Source organism: Apodemus sylvaticus, chromosome 5 (assembly GCF_947179515.1).
Source record: "Apodemus sylvaticus chromosome 5, mApoSyl1.1, whole genome shotgun sequence".
NCBI classification, from domain to species: Eukaryota; Metazoa; Chordata; class Mammalia; order Rodentia; family Muridae; genus Apodemus; species Apodemus sylvaticus.
The window spans coordinates 83,399,268-83,418,169 of record NC_067476.1 but is presented as its reverse complement, the minus strand read 5'-3'; the positions used below and the strand labels follow the sequence as shown (position 1 = coordinate 83,418,169).

Genomic DNA, 18,902 nt, shown 5'->3' with positions numbered 1-18,902 from the left:
AGTCCCCTGAGATGCATTTGTTTATAAATCTGAAATGGTTCATTGTCAGTGTGCAGTGGTATTCTTTGTGGAATAGATCTTCATTGAAATGCTGCTATTGGGAATGGGAAGGTCATTTGCTGTTCTGTTTACCATTGAAGTAATTCTCAGGTGCACTTGCCTGAAAGAGAGAGCACTTGATGTTTTGCCCTACTCACCTCTCCGGTGATTTACCTGGGCAGGATGATTTTGTTCTGAATGAACTTTTCTTCCCTGCTGTCTTTAGTTCTCTCTCTGGTTGTCTAGAGCGCTGTAAGGAAGCATGCTCTGAGGAAGGATGGTGACCCAGCACCACCACCATCACTGAACCAGGGACCTGCTGTCTCTGACAGTGGTGTTAAAAATCCTGGCAAGAAAATTTGTTAATCTGAAATGCCTCATATGACACATCAGTGTGCAATGGAAAGTAGTGTTATATGTGGAATAGTGCCTTACAAGAAACCTCTCAGCCTGCGTGTGTGTCTCCCTTCACTGTAGAAAGCAGACTTCAGTGTTGTAAAGCCCTGGACTTGCAAATGTCTGGCTTTCTTCAGTGGAACAGCTTGCATATGGCAGCTTTAACAGGGCCTTGAGAGTTCACAGGCAAACATACATGCAGCCTTCAACAGAGTGCTGTGTGTGAGTCCATGACTGCAGTGTTTTTCTTCATGTCTAATATATGCAAGATAATTTCAATCTTCTTGTAGGTAGACAACTTCCTAGACTTAGACGATGTGGACATGGGGGAAGAGAGGAAGCCCCAGATGAACCAGGGTATGTGCTCTTCTTCTTTTCCATATGGTGTGGCCTCTCTTTAGAAACAACAAGTGATTTATGTTGGTTTGTATTTTTAGAAATCCTTACCTTACCTTTCTTGATGTGAGAAAAACTGAGGTCATGAAATTCATTTTGAAAAGCAAAAACTTTTATTCAATTGGTCAAAGCCTTTTGAAAACTTTGGTTTAAGTGAAATAGAGTTGTCCTTTTGCTTACCCCCTAATTCAGATAAATTAATTAAATAATTGTGTCACATGCAGCTATTATAAAGTTATTGCTTTGTTTTTTCAGAAGAACTGTCTTACAAAGTGATATTATTTTAAAGGAAAATGTAAAATATCAGTTGACCATAAAATCATAGAAATATAACTATTTCTCACAAAATTAAATAATAATATTCAGAATTTTGCCTTTACAATTTATGAAATATATAAATGAACACATAGATTTTTTCTGAGTTCTTTTCTCATAATCTACTGAAAGAGGCTGTAAACTGATCCATTGATGTTCATGGAAAGGATTGCTTTCTTTCCTGGTTAGTATTTTTGTATAAGCACAGGTATATTTCTTCATGGAACCTTTGGAGTTTGAGCTGGGGAGGAGCTCAACTGATAGAGTGTTTGCTCAGAATGCACAATGCCCTCAGCCCAACATTCAAACCATGTGTGGTGGTAGCCCATGGGGTAACATTAGCATATGAGGACCAGAAGTGCAGGTCATCCTCGAGTACATAGCCAGTTTACGTCTAGCTTGGGCCTCATGAGAACCTGTCTCCAAAAGAAGCAAGCAAACTATAACACTAGGGACAACAGAAAACCCTGGCTCTCCATTGCATGTGAGAGGACATCTTGAAGTTGACTTTCTCCTGCTGTTACACTGTTTAGTCATAACCTAAATTATTGCTGTTATTGCTGTTGTTGGGAGGAGATGTTTCTTCGGATGGACATTAAAGTGGCTTAGGAGAGTTGGTCTTGGGTAGCAACCTCTTCTCACTTGATGGAGTAGACCCATGCCCTAGCTTTTTTGGGCCCCTTGAATTCATAAGGCTTTGGAAATTTAAAGCAATGAAAACTTTTCTTCTGCTCCCCAATGTCATACTACTCCATTGGAGCTGTTTCTCAAGTACCCATTAGCCAGAAGACTGGAAGACTCTGCAATTACTCATTTCAGCAAGATCAGAGATGGAAGGAAATTGTGTCCTTCAGGGAGCACTGGCTGACTTCATACCCTAGTCACCCTTGAGTTTATATAAGACCTGCTTAAGAGAGACTCAAGGCTGGTAAAGCATTCACCCATTTTGGTTGATTTTGAGACTAAAACTTGCTTTAAAAGCTTTATGCAGATTCCTATATCCTGCACCTATAAGAAAATTGAATTCATTAGTTCTTTGGTGAAATCCTGTGAACTGAATTTTAGCTATTCTGATTCTGCTATTGTTTGAGGTTGATACATTGAGAATGTTGGTTCTCTTCTGTGTATAAAACATTGACAAATAAAATCAGCTTTATAGGCAAGCAGGAGAGTGCTGTGTTGGGCAGTTTTGTGACGAAGTTTCTCACTTCATCACAAACAGTAGGTCTGTACTTGTCATATGGCCTGCTGTTCTGCTCTTCCCACTGGAAATTGTGGCTAGCTGAGAGGGTCTCTCTGAGGGGTAGTATTTGGCAGTTTTTATGTCCCTTAGCATTTGATAGCAGTGAGCTGTAGCCACAGACAGGAGGGCACCTGCATGTAGGGCCCTCCCGAGTTGTGACTCTTGCTGGCTCTGATGATGGGACCCTTTGCTTTACTTGTTGGCTCAGCGATTCTTGAACAGGTCTAGGGGACCAGAATCCTTGGCTTTATAAGTGTAGGCCCAGGGAGCTGGCGTTCTTCCACCCCTGGCAGGGCCAGTGTTGTACCTGCAGGGCCAAGGGTATCTGAGAGCCTTGGCTCCAGGCTTGAAATCTTTCTCAAGCTCTTCCCATGAAACTGACAGCATTTTGCTGGAGCATGAATGTACTTCAGGAGCTGCAGTGATCACCTGGGCTCATTGTGTGGTTACTGTGTTTTTTTTCTCAAGGTGTCTGTGGTGTTCAGAACAGCTAGTGTAAGCATCAGAGACATCCAGGTGGCTGTTTACAAGTCAAATGCTGAAGGCTGCCAGTGCAACATGGGATAACAGCTGCTAATTAGGGAGCCGCATCGTCCTATCCCCAACATCTTTGCTTATTTGCAGGGAAATGATCAGCATTGCATACAACAAGAACCTAAAGAGCTATCACTAATGCTAATAGTCATTTATGAGCCTCTAACACCATTAAAAGTGTTGAACACAAGACAAGGGTATCAGAAAGAAGTGGATCCCCTTCATCTGTCTCACACTCACATAAACCAATGTGGCCAGCAAATTTCATTTTTTTAAAAACATCAACATTTTCTATTGTTTGTGACATTGCTTTCCTTAAATACTTTTTAAAGTATACTTTTCAGTTACCAGCTTTATTTCCTCCTTTAAAAAGTTCAATTCAAGACCTCACTAGTATCATGTTTCCAGAAACTAGATAGCAGAAGGTGTTTCATTTGGGGATAAACCATTACCACGGTCGAACCAAGTCTCAGTGGACTTGAATGAAGTAGTTAAGACAGTCTCCTGTGTGAAATGATGTGTGAATTGATGGCTGACAGTGGATTCAGTCTGCTGTGATCTGTTCTAATCACCAAAAAGACCACCAGGGTTTCCCAATTTTCATAATGCACAATCTGGGTCACTTGAAAAGAAGAAAGAAATTAAATACTTTGTGCCAAGGTGAATTTCAGTATGTGGCCTAATTTGTATTGCACTTCAGGAATGTGAGCAGAAGGCAAATATTTATATCAGATGGGAAATGTGACATTTTTAAATAGGCAAGTTGCTCATATAAATTTTGGCAGCTGGGAAGTTTACTGATTAGATTCTGTTGTTATTGTTTAAGCAACAGATTTGCCTGGGGCAACAAGGAAGCATGTTTTGTATTATTTTTTTCTACCATTGATTTTATTTGTTCACTGTATTCATGGTCATAAATATTCTCCAAGATTCAAGAGCACATTTCCTTTCCAGTATTTGCCGTATCATTTTGACAGCTGAGGAGTAGTGCTTTGGAGTTAGGGTTTTGGCAGAACTCACACAATGCAGTCATATGAGTTGCCTTAGAGTAATGTTCCCTACAGGGGTTGGTACCCTGCATTCATTTGACATCAAGTTAGCACCTTTTCCTCTTTTGAATTCAAGATAGGGTAGTTAACCTGGTGATTTCCCTGCCTCAGACAAGATAGCTCAACAACTATACAACAACACTATGATTTGGGATAGCTGCAGTCATTATATGGAGGTCATTAGGGTAGGAAGACTGTTATTTATTTTTGGTCTCTCAGTTTCAGTGGGGCTAGCTGGAGAGACTGGTTGTTTTGGAGGTCCAGTTCTCATAATAATACCCAGACAGGTAGGTCTCTTACAGTTGGTGTATCTACACTGTAGCTTGTCGTGTTGGATGAGAATGAGCACCAATTCCTGCTCAACAGTTGCAGCCATATTTGATTTTTAAATTTAAAAAAATGTTTCTTTTATTAAGATTATAATATAATTACATTATTTCTCCTTCCTATTTCCTCCTTCCACACCCTCCCATAAACCCCTCCTTGCTTTCTTTAAAATACATGGCCTTCTTTTTCATTAATTGTTGTTATATAAATATATGTATATGTACATGTATATATATTTCTCAACACATAAGTACAACCTGCTCAGTCTGTTATACTACTTGCATGTGTATTTTCAGGGCTGACCCTTTGGTTCTTCGCGCTCTCTGCCCTCTTGAGTTACCTAAGGTTATTTGTGTATGTAGGGTCAAGGCCTTGCGGTCTCTCTCCCATCCACTTTGGAATGCCTATTGTTGTCCTTGTTCTGTTTACTCTTAGGGAGTATAATGGCTATTCCTGATTATCAATTAACTATGTCTGGAATGAACTATAATCCAGCATTAAAGGGGCACCAGGAAGTGAAATGGAGGTGAATCCTGTGTTCTAGGATATTACTTTGAAATGAGGGAGTAATGACCTTTGGGCAAGATACCACCCAGCTAAATTTAGATCCAGGTGTGGTAGTACAAGCCTTTAATCCTAGGAGGCAGACAAGCAGATCTCTGAGTTCAAGGCCAGCCTGGGATTGAACAAGTTTTAAGTGAAGAAAAGCTTAAATCCAGGTGTGGTGGTACACACCTTTACCCAGGAGACTTGTAGAGGCATATAGATCTCTTAGTTCAAGGTCAATCTACCAAGTAAGATCCAGTTCAGCCAAGTTTAGGGCAGGAAAGAGTTGGAAAACAGAAAGCTAGTGATAATGTAATAGAACAAGGGGGCCATATTCCAGCTCCTGCAAGCAGCAACTTTGGCCTTGTGATTCTAGCTTTAGCGTCTAGAAAAGAAGGGACTACTGGAACAGTTGATGCTGGTTGGCTGGAGCTAAGAAATTAGTGGTGATTAAGAAGAGACCAGCATCACTGAGGTGGAATCTTCTGGGAAGTGTTTTTTGAAAGCACAAAGAAGCTGTATTCCAGAGATAGCCAAGGTTGTACCTCAACCTACAGCTGGACTTGGTAATGTATAAGAATCATCCAGGTGGTACTGGTTTTGAAGGCATGAAGGGGCCATGAAGAGCAGCTGAGGCTTGGCACTGCGAGAGGCTATGGAAGGCCATTGGTGAAGGTGCAGCCTCAGTTGTACCCAGGATTGAAGGGCTCATGAAAAGGAGTTGTGTCTTGGCACCATGAAGAGTACCTATGAGAGGCTATTGGTGAAGCCTGTTGCAGTGGAAGACCCCAGTGTATTGGAGATGTCAGCACCATGGGACGATCATCAAGAACATCAGCAGCATTGGAGTGGATCAACCTGAGCTTAGAGTGCTATAGAGGGCAGAGCTGGAGAAGTGATGTCAGCCCTTTGGAGGAGCCCAGAAGATCATGTGTGGATACCAGACATTGAAACAAGAAGTTGTAACATTGAAGTTTCCTTAGAGATCCCAAGATGTTTGAGATGCCAGAGTTGTGGTCTATGTGCTGAGGAAAGCTACTAACAGGAAATGAAACTAGACCAGGAGAAAGAAGTTTATTATAGTCAACAAAGATGAAACAGGAGTTGGAGATCTGAAGACTGCTTTGACATCAGACAGGGAGATGCAGAGTTTGGAGTTTGCCCAGATGTCTTGCTTTGGGGATTACAGTTAAGTAATTGGATGAATCTCAGAAGAGACTTTGAACTTTGGACTTTAAACATTGTTAGGACTGCTATAGACTATAGGGACTTTGGAAATTGGACTAAATGTATTTTTGCATTATGCAGTGTTTAGATATGGCTCCCATAAGCTTGTTCAAACACGTAGAATGTGATGGTTGTATATGCTCAACCCAGTGAGTGGCAATATTAGAAGGGGTGGCCCTGTTGGAGTAGGTGTGTCACTTTAAAACCCTCATCCTAGCTGCCTGGTCAGTATTCTGCTAGCAGCCTTCAGATGAAAGATGTAGAACTCTCAGCTCCTCCTGCACTGTGCCTGCCTGGATACTGCCATGTTCCTGTCTTGATGATAATGGACTGAACTTCTGAACCTGTGAGCCAACCCCAATTAAATGCTGTTCTTATAAGAGTTGCCTTGGTTATGGTGTCTGTTCACAGCAGTAAAACCTTAACTAAGATAGGAAGTTATGTTGTTGAGATTTTATTGGTGTAGCTTCTGACATTACTAGGAGACCCACCCTCCCAGCAAAGTCTCTGGTCCTCTGCTCCTATAATCTTTCTGTATTCTCCACTGAGGTGTGTCCTGAACTTTTAGGTGTGTGGATGTTTTGTAGATCTGTCTTAGTTAGGATTTCTATTGCTGTGAAGAGACACCATGACCATGGCAATTCTTATAAAGGCAAACATTTAATTGGGACTGGCTTACAGTTTCAGAGATTTAGTCCATTATCACCATGGCTGGAGGCATGGTGGTGTGTAGGCAGACATGGTGCTAGAAAAGGAGCTGAGAGGTCTACATCTTGATCTTCAGACAAAAGAAGTGAAAGTGACCCTGGCCATGCTTGAGACCTCATGTCTGAGACCTCAAAGCCCACTCGCTAGTGGCAAGCCTCCTCCAACAAGGACACACTTCCTCACAGTGCCACTCCCTGTGGGAAGGCCCGTTTTCCTTAAAACCACCACAGTATCCAATGGGGCTGGACTCCACAACTCTGCAGTTTCCACTGGCTGTGGTTTTCTGTTATGTTCTCCATCTGACAGTTTCCTTGACGAGGGGTGAGGCCTTCACTTACCAGGCTGGACACTGAAGAACCGTGTAGGCTCTGGCTAGGTGGAGAGGCTGGATCCCTAGTTGATTTTCAATTTCTTCAGCACTTGGAATTATTTCTGATTATTTTGATTGTGTGTATCCAAATGAGAACATCAGTCATTTTTTTAAAAGTTCTTGTTTTATCTGCAACATTAAGTAAATTTAGAGAGCCTATAAATTACCAGTGATTCTTACTCAACAAATATTTTACAACTGTAGCTTGTTCCTAGAACACAACTGAAGACTAAAACACCAGACTTTTGTTCTCATGTGATTGATAATTTATTGGAGGAATTAGGTATTGACCATAGAATCCCACATATATCATTTTACATTGTTCTAGATTTCATGAGAACATAGGGTGGAGGGATTGAAATTTGTGCAGTAAGAGAATGTTTTCTAAGTGCACATGACCTACAAGTTAAAAAAAAAATGTTACCTAAACGAAGACTCCGAGTTGAGGGTGAAGGGAAAGGAGAGTACAGGAACGGTGTAAAGCAGAGCTTTTCAAAACCACTTCTGCCCAGGATTTCTTTTCACAGAAGGAAATTCTATGCAGCCTTAAGTAAGTATGGGCACATAAGAAGGTATATAGAGACTGGAGAGACGGCTCAGAAGTTAAGAGCACTGGCTGCACTTCCAGAGATCCTCAGTTCAATTCCCAGCAACCACATGGTAGCTCACAACCATCTGTAATGGGATCTGATGCCCTCTTCTGGTGTGTCTGAAGACAGCTACAATATATCATATACAGAAAATAAATAAATAAATAAATCTTTAAAAAAAAGGTATACAAATCACAAAGAAATTTATCTCAAAACATTTTTTTTGCTATACAAATAAGTTTACCATTTATTAAAGATAAAATTATAATTAATGAGATGGATATACTTGGATGGATACATTAAAAACTTGAATCTTGGGTGAATATTTAATGCTGTAGCATGTAGAACATCATCACTGATTTTTCAGGGTGGATGGATATTTGATTTTATAGTTGCCAGTGATGCAAATTCCTCTTCTCATAGTTATATAGTACAAGGTTCCAGAATTATACTTAGGGCTATTTCAGAAATTGTTGAAATTTCTGTTCTAATAACAAGCCAAAATGTATTTAATGAATTTTTAAAAAATGAAATGCAAGTCAGCAACTCAAATAGCTGTTTTTAAAGTCATCTATTCTAGTGTGATGCAGTCAACTTGAAGATAAACTAATTTGCTGCTTAAATGTCGAGGAATATGTTTTTTATAGTTAAACTGTTGTGGTTTCATAAGAGCTGGGAACTTTGTATATGTAGGGAAAACAGTGACCTTCATAATATCTAGTAGTGTGCAGTCTCAGCTGAGGTATTTTGGAAACGGAGGGGTTGATGGGCCACATGGTATTTAGTGTACACACATGCAGTGTGTTCAGACCACAGCTGCAGTGACATTGCACGATGCAACACAGGTGAATGCCAGGAATACCTTGGAATTTGGCTTAATTTTTGCTTATTGTTTCATAAAGCCCTTTTTCTGTTGCCAAACTTTTTATAACGCTCACATTCGGTTACATGCCTCCATATAGGGTTGCAGCCCACAATTTTCACTGCTGCAGCATAAAGAACATGATAGCCCTAAACTTGCAGAAGACAGCACATTCCAACCAAGTTGAAGTATCTCTTTTTGATGACTTCACTATTTACTAAACACATTAAGGAAGGAGACAGTCTTTGTTCTACAATTCCTCTATTCCCACTATCCTAGTTTTTATATTTGCTTACTTATCCATTTATGAAGGTGTCATTGGAAAGCCATGTTAACCAGAGAAAAAAAACCTACTCTCCAGTACTTATTATTACATAAAGAAATTTTTATATTCTTCCTGAGAAGGGAAGCTAGTTAACTAGTTCTTCCCTCCCTCCCTCCCTCCCTCCCTCCCTCCCTCCCTCCCTCCCTCCCTCCCTCCCTCTCTTTCTTTCTTTCTTTCTTTCTTTCTTTCTTTCTTTCTTTCTTTCTTTCTTTCTTTCTTTCTTTCTTTCTTTCTTTCCTTTCTTTCCTCCCTTCTTTCCTTTCTTTCCTTCCTTCCTTCCTTCCTTCCTTTTTTCCGTCCTTCCTTCCTTCTTCTTTCTTTCTTTCTTTCTTTCTTTCTTTCTTTCTTTCTTTCTTTCTTTCTTTCTTTCTTTCTTTCCTTTCTTTCCTTTCTTTCTTTCCTTTCTTTCCTTTCCTTCCTTCCTTCCTTTCTCTTCCTTCCTTCCTTTCTTCCTTTCTCTCTCTCTCTCTCTCTCTCTCTTTCTTTCTTTCTTTCTTTCTTTCTTTCTTTCTTTCTTTCATTCATTCATTCATTCATTCATAATTTATCCAAGGAAAGAAAGAGCTTTCCTAATGAGATCGAGGAGAGAAACTAGCTATATGTGGACAAGCTCCCTGGTTTCTGCTGTGTGGTTCATGCTGTCGGGAATTTTATGTCTTGTTTTCTCTTTTTGTTCAACTCTCTCAGAGTAGACAAACTTTGAGGCTGGAGATTCCTGTTGAGGGATTTTCACTGTAAGTACACATCACAATCATTTCCTGCTTCCAAGTATTGGTTTAGAATTCATCATGCATAAGGTATTGTGTTGACCTCCGACAGTATGCATTCTTGAATTCTTTCTTTACCCCAGAGAAAAGATGACAGCAATGTAAGGGGCTGAGGATGTGGAATCATTTTGCTTTGAAACAGTTGTTTCCCTGATGGTAAAATTATTATAAAAGAAGTCATTTTTGTTGTTGTTGAAAGTCCTGCTTTCGATGAAAACAGATTAGGGCTGTGAAGCCTCAGTAAAGGACCCACACACTTGTCCTGCTTGCCACATCTTTTGTTGGACAGAACCATAGTAGAAGTCTGGAGAGCAGAATTGATTCTCATTTTGTTTCAGCACTAGTGTTTGCCCCAGCAGCCAATTGGCCAGATAGATGTTGTTCCTCACATTGAGAGGCAAACGCCTTTCCTTTATTGCTTGTTGGCAGGTCCTCGGCAGCCTTGGACCTATCCTATTCTCCTACACGAGGGAGTGCAGTGTAGGAGTTTGGCTTTGAACTTATAAGAAGGTACATTAGGAGGCCAGTTTCTCTCCTACTGTTAATGAGTGTAATAAACATGTTGCGTTCTGGGCATCACATGTTTGGAAAATGTACTTAGTGCCTCCTGCTACACTCAGGAGCTACAGGTGACACTCCTTGGCCCTGAGCATAGTCATTCCATATAGTGAAGCAAAATTAAGTACGTAATAAAAATGTTTGTTTAACACTGTTTGGCTGAGGTCTGGGCGGACTGCCGACTCTGCCTTTCTAACTGTGGAATCCTGAGTGAGATCTCTCTCAGTGTGTAGAGCTCATTGCCTAGGACACAGAGACCAGAGAGAACTGTTGAGAGGGTTAGCCATGCTGGCACTTGTAAAATACTGGACACATCAGGGTCAGTTGTTATTATTTCCTTTATTTATACTACTTAATGAGATGATGTTCTAAAATTCCAATAACTGAGCTCTGTAGGGCTCCCTTCCTCTCTGCCTCCCCCACAGCTCCCAGTTTCTAGAAGATCTGATTCTGTGTTCTGTTTCTCCACAGTCAAAATCCAGCAGTGCTTTATTTCTGTGGGTGTGATGACTATGGGGGTGAAGGATGGATTTCAGAATAGTGTCAGGTTTGCATATCAGACCTGCAGTTATCTTCCTACAGATGCTGCCATTGCCTTAGCGCAGACACCCGTGCTGCTAATGAATCACTCCACTGAGACCCCAGTGAGGGTCACCCTCCAGAGGCAGGCAGTGGCAGCTCCTTGTTTCAAGTCACTGGCTAGTGAGGGGCTCTCACTAGCTTATCAGAGATTCTGAAGTTTAGACCGAGGTGGGAAGGTTGTGTTCTTCTGTGTGTCTGCTTGCTCACCTGAAAGGTCACAAAAGTTAGCTGGCATCTGTGATACTTTCATGAAGTGTCACAGGCGTGAAAACAAGCGAGCACAACTACTTCCAGGAAATCCATGGGAAAACTAAGATTGGTTGCTGAATTCCTGTGATTGTGGTAAACAAGCAGAAAACATGCTGTTTGCAAGTGTGGAAAATGAGCCTGTGCATTTTTCATATGACAGAGTATTTCATTTTTCTGCTGAAAGTTAAAGTACTTTCCTTCTGGCATCCTCATTTTGTAATATATATATATATATTTGAAATATTGCTGCATTGTTACAGAATGAAGTCTGCACTCCATTTTCTTTCTCTTCAACCCCTCAGGAAACCATGGGAAAATAAGGCAAAAGTAGCATCCTCCTGCCTTGTTTTCCTGAGCAGTAGAAATGGAGTCAGGCATGGGAGGCCTATTATGTCGTTCCCTCAGTCCAGCCAACCTCCCGGGTGGACTATACCTTACCCTTACGGCATGATAAAAGGTCAAAACACAGGTGCCTTCTGTTTTATAGAAAGGGACTCCCTTGAGTCAGGTTCAGAGATGAAGACAGGCTTTGTGCTAGGGGTGAGCTTTCCCTGAGCATATCTGCCTGTTTTGATTGTCACTGGCTTTTAGATTACTTGGGGGTATGATGAACTTCACAAGAGATCAACTGAAATACGTTGTATTCAACAGATTGGCTGCTGCTTCCCGGTGAGGTGGAACAGGGTATAAGTACCAGTGTCCCAGCTTACGTTCCTTCTGTGGACCGGCCTCTGACTTCTGAGGTGAAGCCCAAGCCTGCTGTGGGAAAAACTCAGAAGCAAACCGAAGAGGTACTCTCTGGGGCGGTTCAACTATGACAATACTAGGATTTTGTTAGCATGGAACCCCTATACTGCATACTTTTGCAATTTTCCTTGGTTTGGGATAATTTAGAGTCCATGTTACGTAGTTGGTCTTCCATTTATATCTGATTTATATGGAGCAATGGTATTTGTACATAGAAGTACGTTTTACTTCATAGTAGCACATGGACTGCTCAGCAGATGAAAAGGCAGTTTCCTTCTCTCTTCTGGTCTGACCTGGCCATGGTTATCATTTCTGAGGTCATATAAACCTTTGTATTACATAAGGTAAGGCCAGGCTGGAAACAGAATTCCAGTCTGAAGTCTGTGCCTGAAAAGAAGTAGAAGTCTATTTTTTGTATTCAAAAATCTGTAGAGGCTGCCTGCAGTGAACAGGTCTGTTCATCATAGATCAAAGGCTCTGACTTGAATGTATTGACAATTGCTTAGTAATTGTACCTATCTAGGCACATGGAAGGCTAGGAAATGTCACCTGCCCATAGTTTTCGAAAGAGGGGGGAGCAGAATCTCTACTATAACTTATTCTCCATAGAGTATTACTGAGAGCCATTTTGCTGTCTCTTTATAGCTGTTCTATAAACATTTAACAACTACACTGCAGGTGGTGCTGGGAAGTCACCTCTTACCCTGTTCAATATAGCAGGGTGAATAAAGGAGGTTGTTAAGTTTCTTTATTAGTGCTTTCTAATAAACACTCTTAGGGTCTCTCTTTGATTTATTTAATCATTCAGTTGCTGTTGTAACTGCATATTCAGTCATGGAATCAGTCATTCAATCAGAGATAACATATGCATTTGAGTCTTAAATGCTCCTTTTCCTTAGAGTACTTTGGTTTACTACATTGAAAAGTATACCCAGGGTGCTTGCAGGCTTGCACTGAACTTCCGAATTGGTTACTAGACAAATCAGCCAGGACAGCCAATTTCCAATATGCTCTCTGAATTATAGATTATATGCTCTGAGCTGTAAGAAGCTAAGATTACAGGACTTATCCAAGCAGAAGTCTGTTTCATTTTAAGGCTTGTTTATATTCTTGGCTAGTTGTGAACATGTAAGTTACTGGGTCAGACACTTGGCATGGCACCTAGTACTTTAAGAAATGCAATTATTTTTAAGTCAGTTATAGAATATATATATATATATATGAATAGTAATAGAAATTATTATGAATTCATTTCAGTTAGTGGTTAAAGAAGCTTATTCTGGAATCTATATGATAGCCAATGAAATTAAAATTACAATGGCAAGTTTGATACCCAAGGCCTTGTACAAAATAGGCATGCATGCATTTCCTCCATTTTAAATATATATGTGTGTGTGTGTATATATATATATATATATATATATATATATATTAGATTCTCATGAAATGTGTTTTTATTATATTCACCCCCAATTCCTGACTTCTCCTAATTCACCCCTACCTCCTTAACTTCTCCCCCAAGGTTTGCTTAAATTCTTTCACTAAATGAATCCTACTGGGTACCTGTTGCACTTGAACTGGTTACATAGCTCAGGCTGCCAGTTGTCTTGCCTCAATCTCCCAAGTACTAGGATGTTAGGTTAGTACCATGATAGCCAACTTATGGCTGAACTTATTTTTAAAGGACTCTAAGTGTCCTAACAAAATGTGAACATTTTGAAATGTTGGAGTCAGGGATTGGAGAGATGGCTCAGCGGTTAAGAGTGCTGACTGTTCCTCCAGAGGTTCAATTTCCAGCAAACCCTTGGTGGCTCACAACTCTCTGTAATGGGGTCCAATGCCCTCTTCTGGTGTGTTTGAAGACAGCTGCAGTATACGGATATAGATAATAAATAAATATTAACAAAAGGGTTGGAGTCAAATTAATATGAGCAACTTTGGTATTGTCAAACTCAAGAGCTGTCTGTGACTCACGTTTGCTGCTGTTGGGCTCCCTAAGCTCACACTTTGCACTAAGCTTCCTTGTCTTATGTTTGCTTTGTTTGCAATCGGGGTGCAGGAGGCAGCACAGGTCTGCCTTGAACTTGTTCGTTTTCTTGCCCATTAGCACTGAGATGACAGGTATATGCCACCACACCCAGTTGGGAATTGTAAATCATTATTTATTTGAGAATCATTTTAGCACTGTCTGGCATAGCACTGAGCCAACTCTGCTTTGGTTTAATAGCACAAATCTTATTTTTAACCACATAAATCATTAAAAGATTCTAATCATCTTTTCCAGCAAGTGTCTTCTGAGGGACTGTCGGAGCATTTGAGGGCTGGAGCTGGTGGTTGTGTTCAGTGGCTTCAGGCTGAAAGCTGGATGCCGTCCGCTGCCAGTCCTCCTTCCTCATAAGCGCCTTCTTAGATCCCACAACTCTCTGATATGGATTGAGCCTGTTTGATCCCCTGCCTCCGCCAATTTTATTACTGGTTTATATATGTGTATTTTCCCCTTTGAGAGAGGGGCATTTTTTCAGATCTCTAACTGATATTTGTCAATAAATTCTTGCCTTGCTTCCTCTGTTTTGATGAATTTTGGAGGTTTTGAACTTGCTTTCTAGAGCAAGAAGAGTTTATACTATTGAGAGGGAAATTCTGGTTCCCTGGAGAGACAGCAGTGGCAGCAGTCAGAGGGAAACTTGAGGTCTTGTGTTCTCCATTTCACGATGGGATTAGGAATACTTCCCCACTAAGCTAGTTTATTTACCACACCACTCTGTTCTAGCCTGTGGCTAAATGCTACCATTATTGATTTGAGCATTAGTTTGTGTTCCTTAATTTGCCCATGTGGTATTGTGAATGAAAATGACTCCTCCTTTAGCAGTGTCTCTGTAAGAATCAGTCACATGAGCAATTTTAAGAAAACCCAAAATTTCCTAATAGTACACAAATTCTATTCCCTTAGTGGTCACAAAAACTTTTCAATTAGACTTGAAATTAGACATCTGAAATCCACACATTTCTCTCAGCTCCTTAGGCAAAAATAACAAGTTAGTAACTTAATTCACACTTGTTTTTTGTTTAGCAGCAGGGGATATGGCATTGTATAGCAATGATTCTTCTCTGAAATACACTAGAATTTCAATTTGTAGTTGAGACTTTGGAGCCATATAACTTAAGATCCTAAAATAAACCCACCTAGAAAGAAGGCTTCCAGGCTGATAGAGCGGTCAGCAGCTAGAATGTGGAATAGGCATGCGGACTTACTGTATTTGAAGGGGCATCACATGGATGGTCACGGAGATGCTTTCTGAATGGTGTGACATACATCATTTCACTTGGAATGACATATCCATGCCTTGTCACTCATCCCTCCATGTCTCTATAATTCTATTTTACTGTAGCATTTGTCAGAATGAGCTCAGAACTGAGCACAGACATGTAACAGATATTTACTAAATAAACCTGTTGCTATGTTTGGCTACTCTGCTTTAAGCTCCCTGGAAGTAGCACACATGTTCCTTGCCACCTGCCCCAATCTCTGGATTGGGGCATAACACACACACACACACACACACACACACACACACACTCACAGCCTTCTATTTTCATATGCCTTAAACAGCACAATGTCTGGGCCACTCTCAACTGTCTACATTACTAGCACCTCCTCTCTGATACTCCTGAGTTATTACTTACTAAAATCTACATTCCATCTTTGCTACCCAAATTGGAGTCTGGGGGTGGCCTGGGGGCTGTTCTTCCCTGGTTCTTACCTGGCTGATATTCTGTCTTCTGTACCTCTCAAGCATGCATCTTATGGCTTCCCTGGCAATGGTGATTCTCCTCTCTCTCCTGCATTCCTGGCCCAGGAACCTAAAAGTCCTGCCGTCGTCTCCCTTCCCAGCCTCTGGCCACCAGCAACTCTATTTACCAATCAAAGCCAACTGGGGACAGGGACCCTCAGTGTCTTATATGCAGATATATGGGTTTCCGTGTAATTTTGGGAGCTGAATTAACATAAGTAGCATTAGAACCAATCCACAACATAAACCAATTCTTACTACTAATTGGGATCCACTTTGTGACAGTCATGGTCTGGACATAATCTGTCCGCCATAGGCTCATGCCTTCATATATAGTCCCCAAGTGGTAGTGCTATTTTGGGGGACTTGTGGAGCTTTTGGAGGCTAGGTTCTTGCTGGATGTAGTGAGGTGTTGGAGGTTGTATAGCATGGCCTCCCAGCCTGTCCTCCCCTTCCTGCTTTGTGTCAATGGGAGCACGCAGTTGCAATATGTCCCCACATGATGCCACCAAGAGCTGGAGCTGATCTTTTCTTGCTATGTTTCCTTTCTCTCCTTTGGAATTGGCATATTCACTTTGGAGATGTGTGATATCTTGTATTTACAGGGACTCATGGTTTAAAGGTTGTCTGAGTCTCAGAAGAGACTGCACTTGAATGCTTGAGTAATTATAGAACTGCTAAAGACTATGGGACTTTTGAAGTTGGGCTGCATTCATTTTACAGTATAAACACAGTCATGAACCTATGGGGACAGGAGAGAAATGTCCTGGTATGAATGTAAAATGTACCACATAGATTTATGTTTGAACCCTTGGTCTCCAGCTAGTGACACTGTTTTGGGAAGTTGTGGAACCTTTAGAAGGTGAAAGGAAGTATGGTCACTGGAGGTAGACCTAGAGGTTTTATAGCCTGTCCCACTTCCTGTCCTCATTATGCTTCCTGGTCATCATAGATTTGAGGAAGTGGCTGTCACATGATCCCCCACAATGGAGCTATACCCTTCAACATTTGAGCCCAAATCCAGGTCTCCTCCTTTGGTTGGTTTTGCCAGGTCTTTGCTCCCAGTGATCCAAAATGTAACTGATACAGTGGTTTTTGTCTCCTTCTCCTCTTTTGGCTCCTTTCCCACAATGTTTCACATGTTCACATCTCTCTTCCCACTGTTGACAAGAAGGGAACCAGATAAAGAAACAACATTCTGTCCCTTGGACCTCTCTTTGGCTAAGGTCTGTTTCTCTCCCTCTTTTCCAACTCCAATTGGATTCCTTTCTCCTCTAGTTTCTATGCACTTTCATCAGGGCCTCTGGTTCCTCTCTTATTCCTCTTTCAGTGAGCTGCTGCCTTGTGTTTAGTTGAGTTCCTGAAAGCATTCAGAATGAAGGTACCAGTTGGTCTAGGGCCCAACTCAGTGGTTCCTTCTGCATTTCTGGGACATGGAGATCCTTGCCTATACTACTTGTCAGCTTTACCCTCTACTCTTGCCTTCCTGACTCTCACAGTTCTCTATTCTTTGTTTCTGAAGCTGTTCTCCTCCTTTAGAAGTTTTATTTGGTCTGCCCTCTCCTAAGAAGCCAGTGTTCCCCAGGGTTTCTTCTGTATACCCTGTAACTCTTCTCTCTATGAATGCTTGGATCAATTTTCATTTAAATTCCACCCATTGCACTTATGTCTCTAAGTGGACGGGTCAGCTTCAGGTCTTTTCCCTTTGGGTTTCAGGTTTGCCTTTTGTCTTCTGCATCTTCCAGAGAGCCTCAAGAATAGTGTGTTCCCTGTTGCTTTCCTTCCTGTACCTTCCCCTCTGCTGTTGCTGTCAAGTCAGCCACCAAGCCCTGCTTATTTCCCTTCCTACATGGTTTTTATACCATGGACAGCGCCACTCTCTTGTCTCTTGCTTAGATCACTCTAGCAGGGTCTGGAAAGCCTTCGGACTCCAGACTCATCCCTCCGAATCAACCCTCAATTTTAACTTTCAGTGTGAGTCACTTAATTCTAATCTCCAAGATGGCAGACCATCTTTCTTTTTGGTGCTGTTAATACTTCTTCCATTAGAGGTGTTCATTAAAAAGTTTATGAAGTTAAGGGTGCATACAAGACCAAGCATCTGCCCTGCTTTCTAAAGATTCTTTAGGGGCCTTTTATCATTTCTAAGATGATATTGCTACCTTGCCATCCCTTATCACTGTCCCCCTTACAGTTATGCGCAGATAATGCTGAACTTTCAGACTTGAAATGCTGCACCTTATGTTTACCGTCTGCTCATGAAAAACTCTCCTACCTTGGAAAGATCAGGAGTGAGCAATATACAGCAAACCAGAAGCCAACATCAAACTAAATCTGGTTCTTTAACAATTATGCATCTGTCAATAGCTTCTCCTGTGACTATCATTCAGAGTAGAGAAATTCTTGTAATTGAATTATCACATTTGAGACTTACTGTTTGTCCCTTACTTTGAAGTCTTAAAAGCTACCCTAAAAAAGGTGTGTTGTATGTGTGTGTGTATGTGGGTGTGTGTGTAATTGAAAGAGACTCTTCTCCTATTTCACCTAAATTGTAGCTTTACTATTCTTCTGTGCTCCTACTAACTACTTTGACAGTCCATACAATGTAGACTGTCACCCTAAAATAGACGACAGCTTTTAAAGTAACTATTATGTAATAAGTGCTGTGAACAAACCTACTGTGCTTAAGATCAATGGGGGACAGTAATGTTGATCTTGACATAGGCAAAACATCTGGGGAAGTTTTCCTTCAAAGCCATATGCACTTAAAAGTGGAAAGCATTCTTGGTTTCCTCTCTGTTTATATTTTCTATTGGAAAGCAAAGCAGTGCTGGTGTATGATGTGTTTCAAAGATGCAATCCAATGCAGAGAGTTGCAGGGATTATAGTATCTGCTATCATCTCTATTAAGCCAATCAATGAATTATAGTCATTGCACTGAAAACTACACCAGATATGGGACAAGTCATGCACAGGGGTGTAAATGTATTGGAAGCCCATCCTTGCCTGCTCTTCATCCTTATGAAGTAGAATGCCAGGCTGAACTGTGGACAAATGTCCTGAGTAGTCTCTCTTCCCTTAAGGAAGAGATGCTAGTGGTTCCCAGGAAGCATTTATCAACAGAATGCACAGTGTTGATGCCATCAGTTTAGATAAAGAGGTCCTGCGCATAATTTACTGACAAGAAGCACATTTTATATCATATTGATTTTTGATGAAGTTAATATACTAATAAGAAGATAATGTTGTTCTATTAACTCACATATATTAGAAATGTAAAC

The 18,902-nt window shown here is 41.0% G+C and overlaps 1 protein-coding gene across 1 annotated transcript in view; it reads left to right on the top strand.

Annotated features, from left to right (window-relative positions):
- The window catches only part of Iftap (intraflagellar transport associated protein), a 78,733-nt gene that overhangs the window by 52,382 nt on the left and 7,449 nt on the right, over positions 1-18,902 (top strand). Inside the window, exons 5-6 of the mRNA XM_052183072.1 lie at positions 726-792; positions 11,735-11,874. Coding sequence (XP_052039032.1) covers positions 726-792; positions 11,735-11,874 — 207 coding nt within the window. The remainder of the gene's footprint in view (positions 1-725; positions 793-11,734; positions 11,875-18,902) is intronic.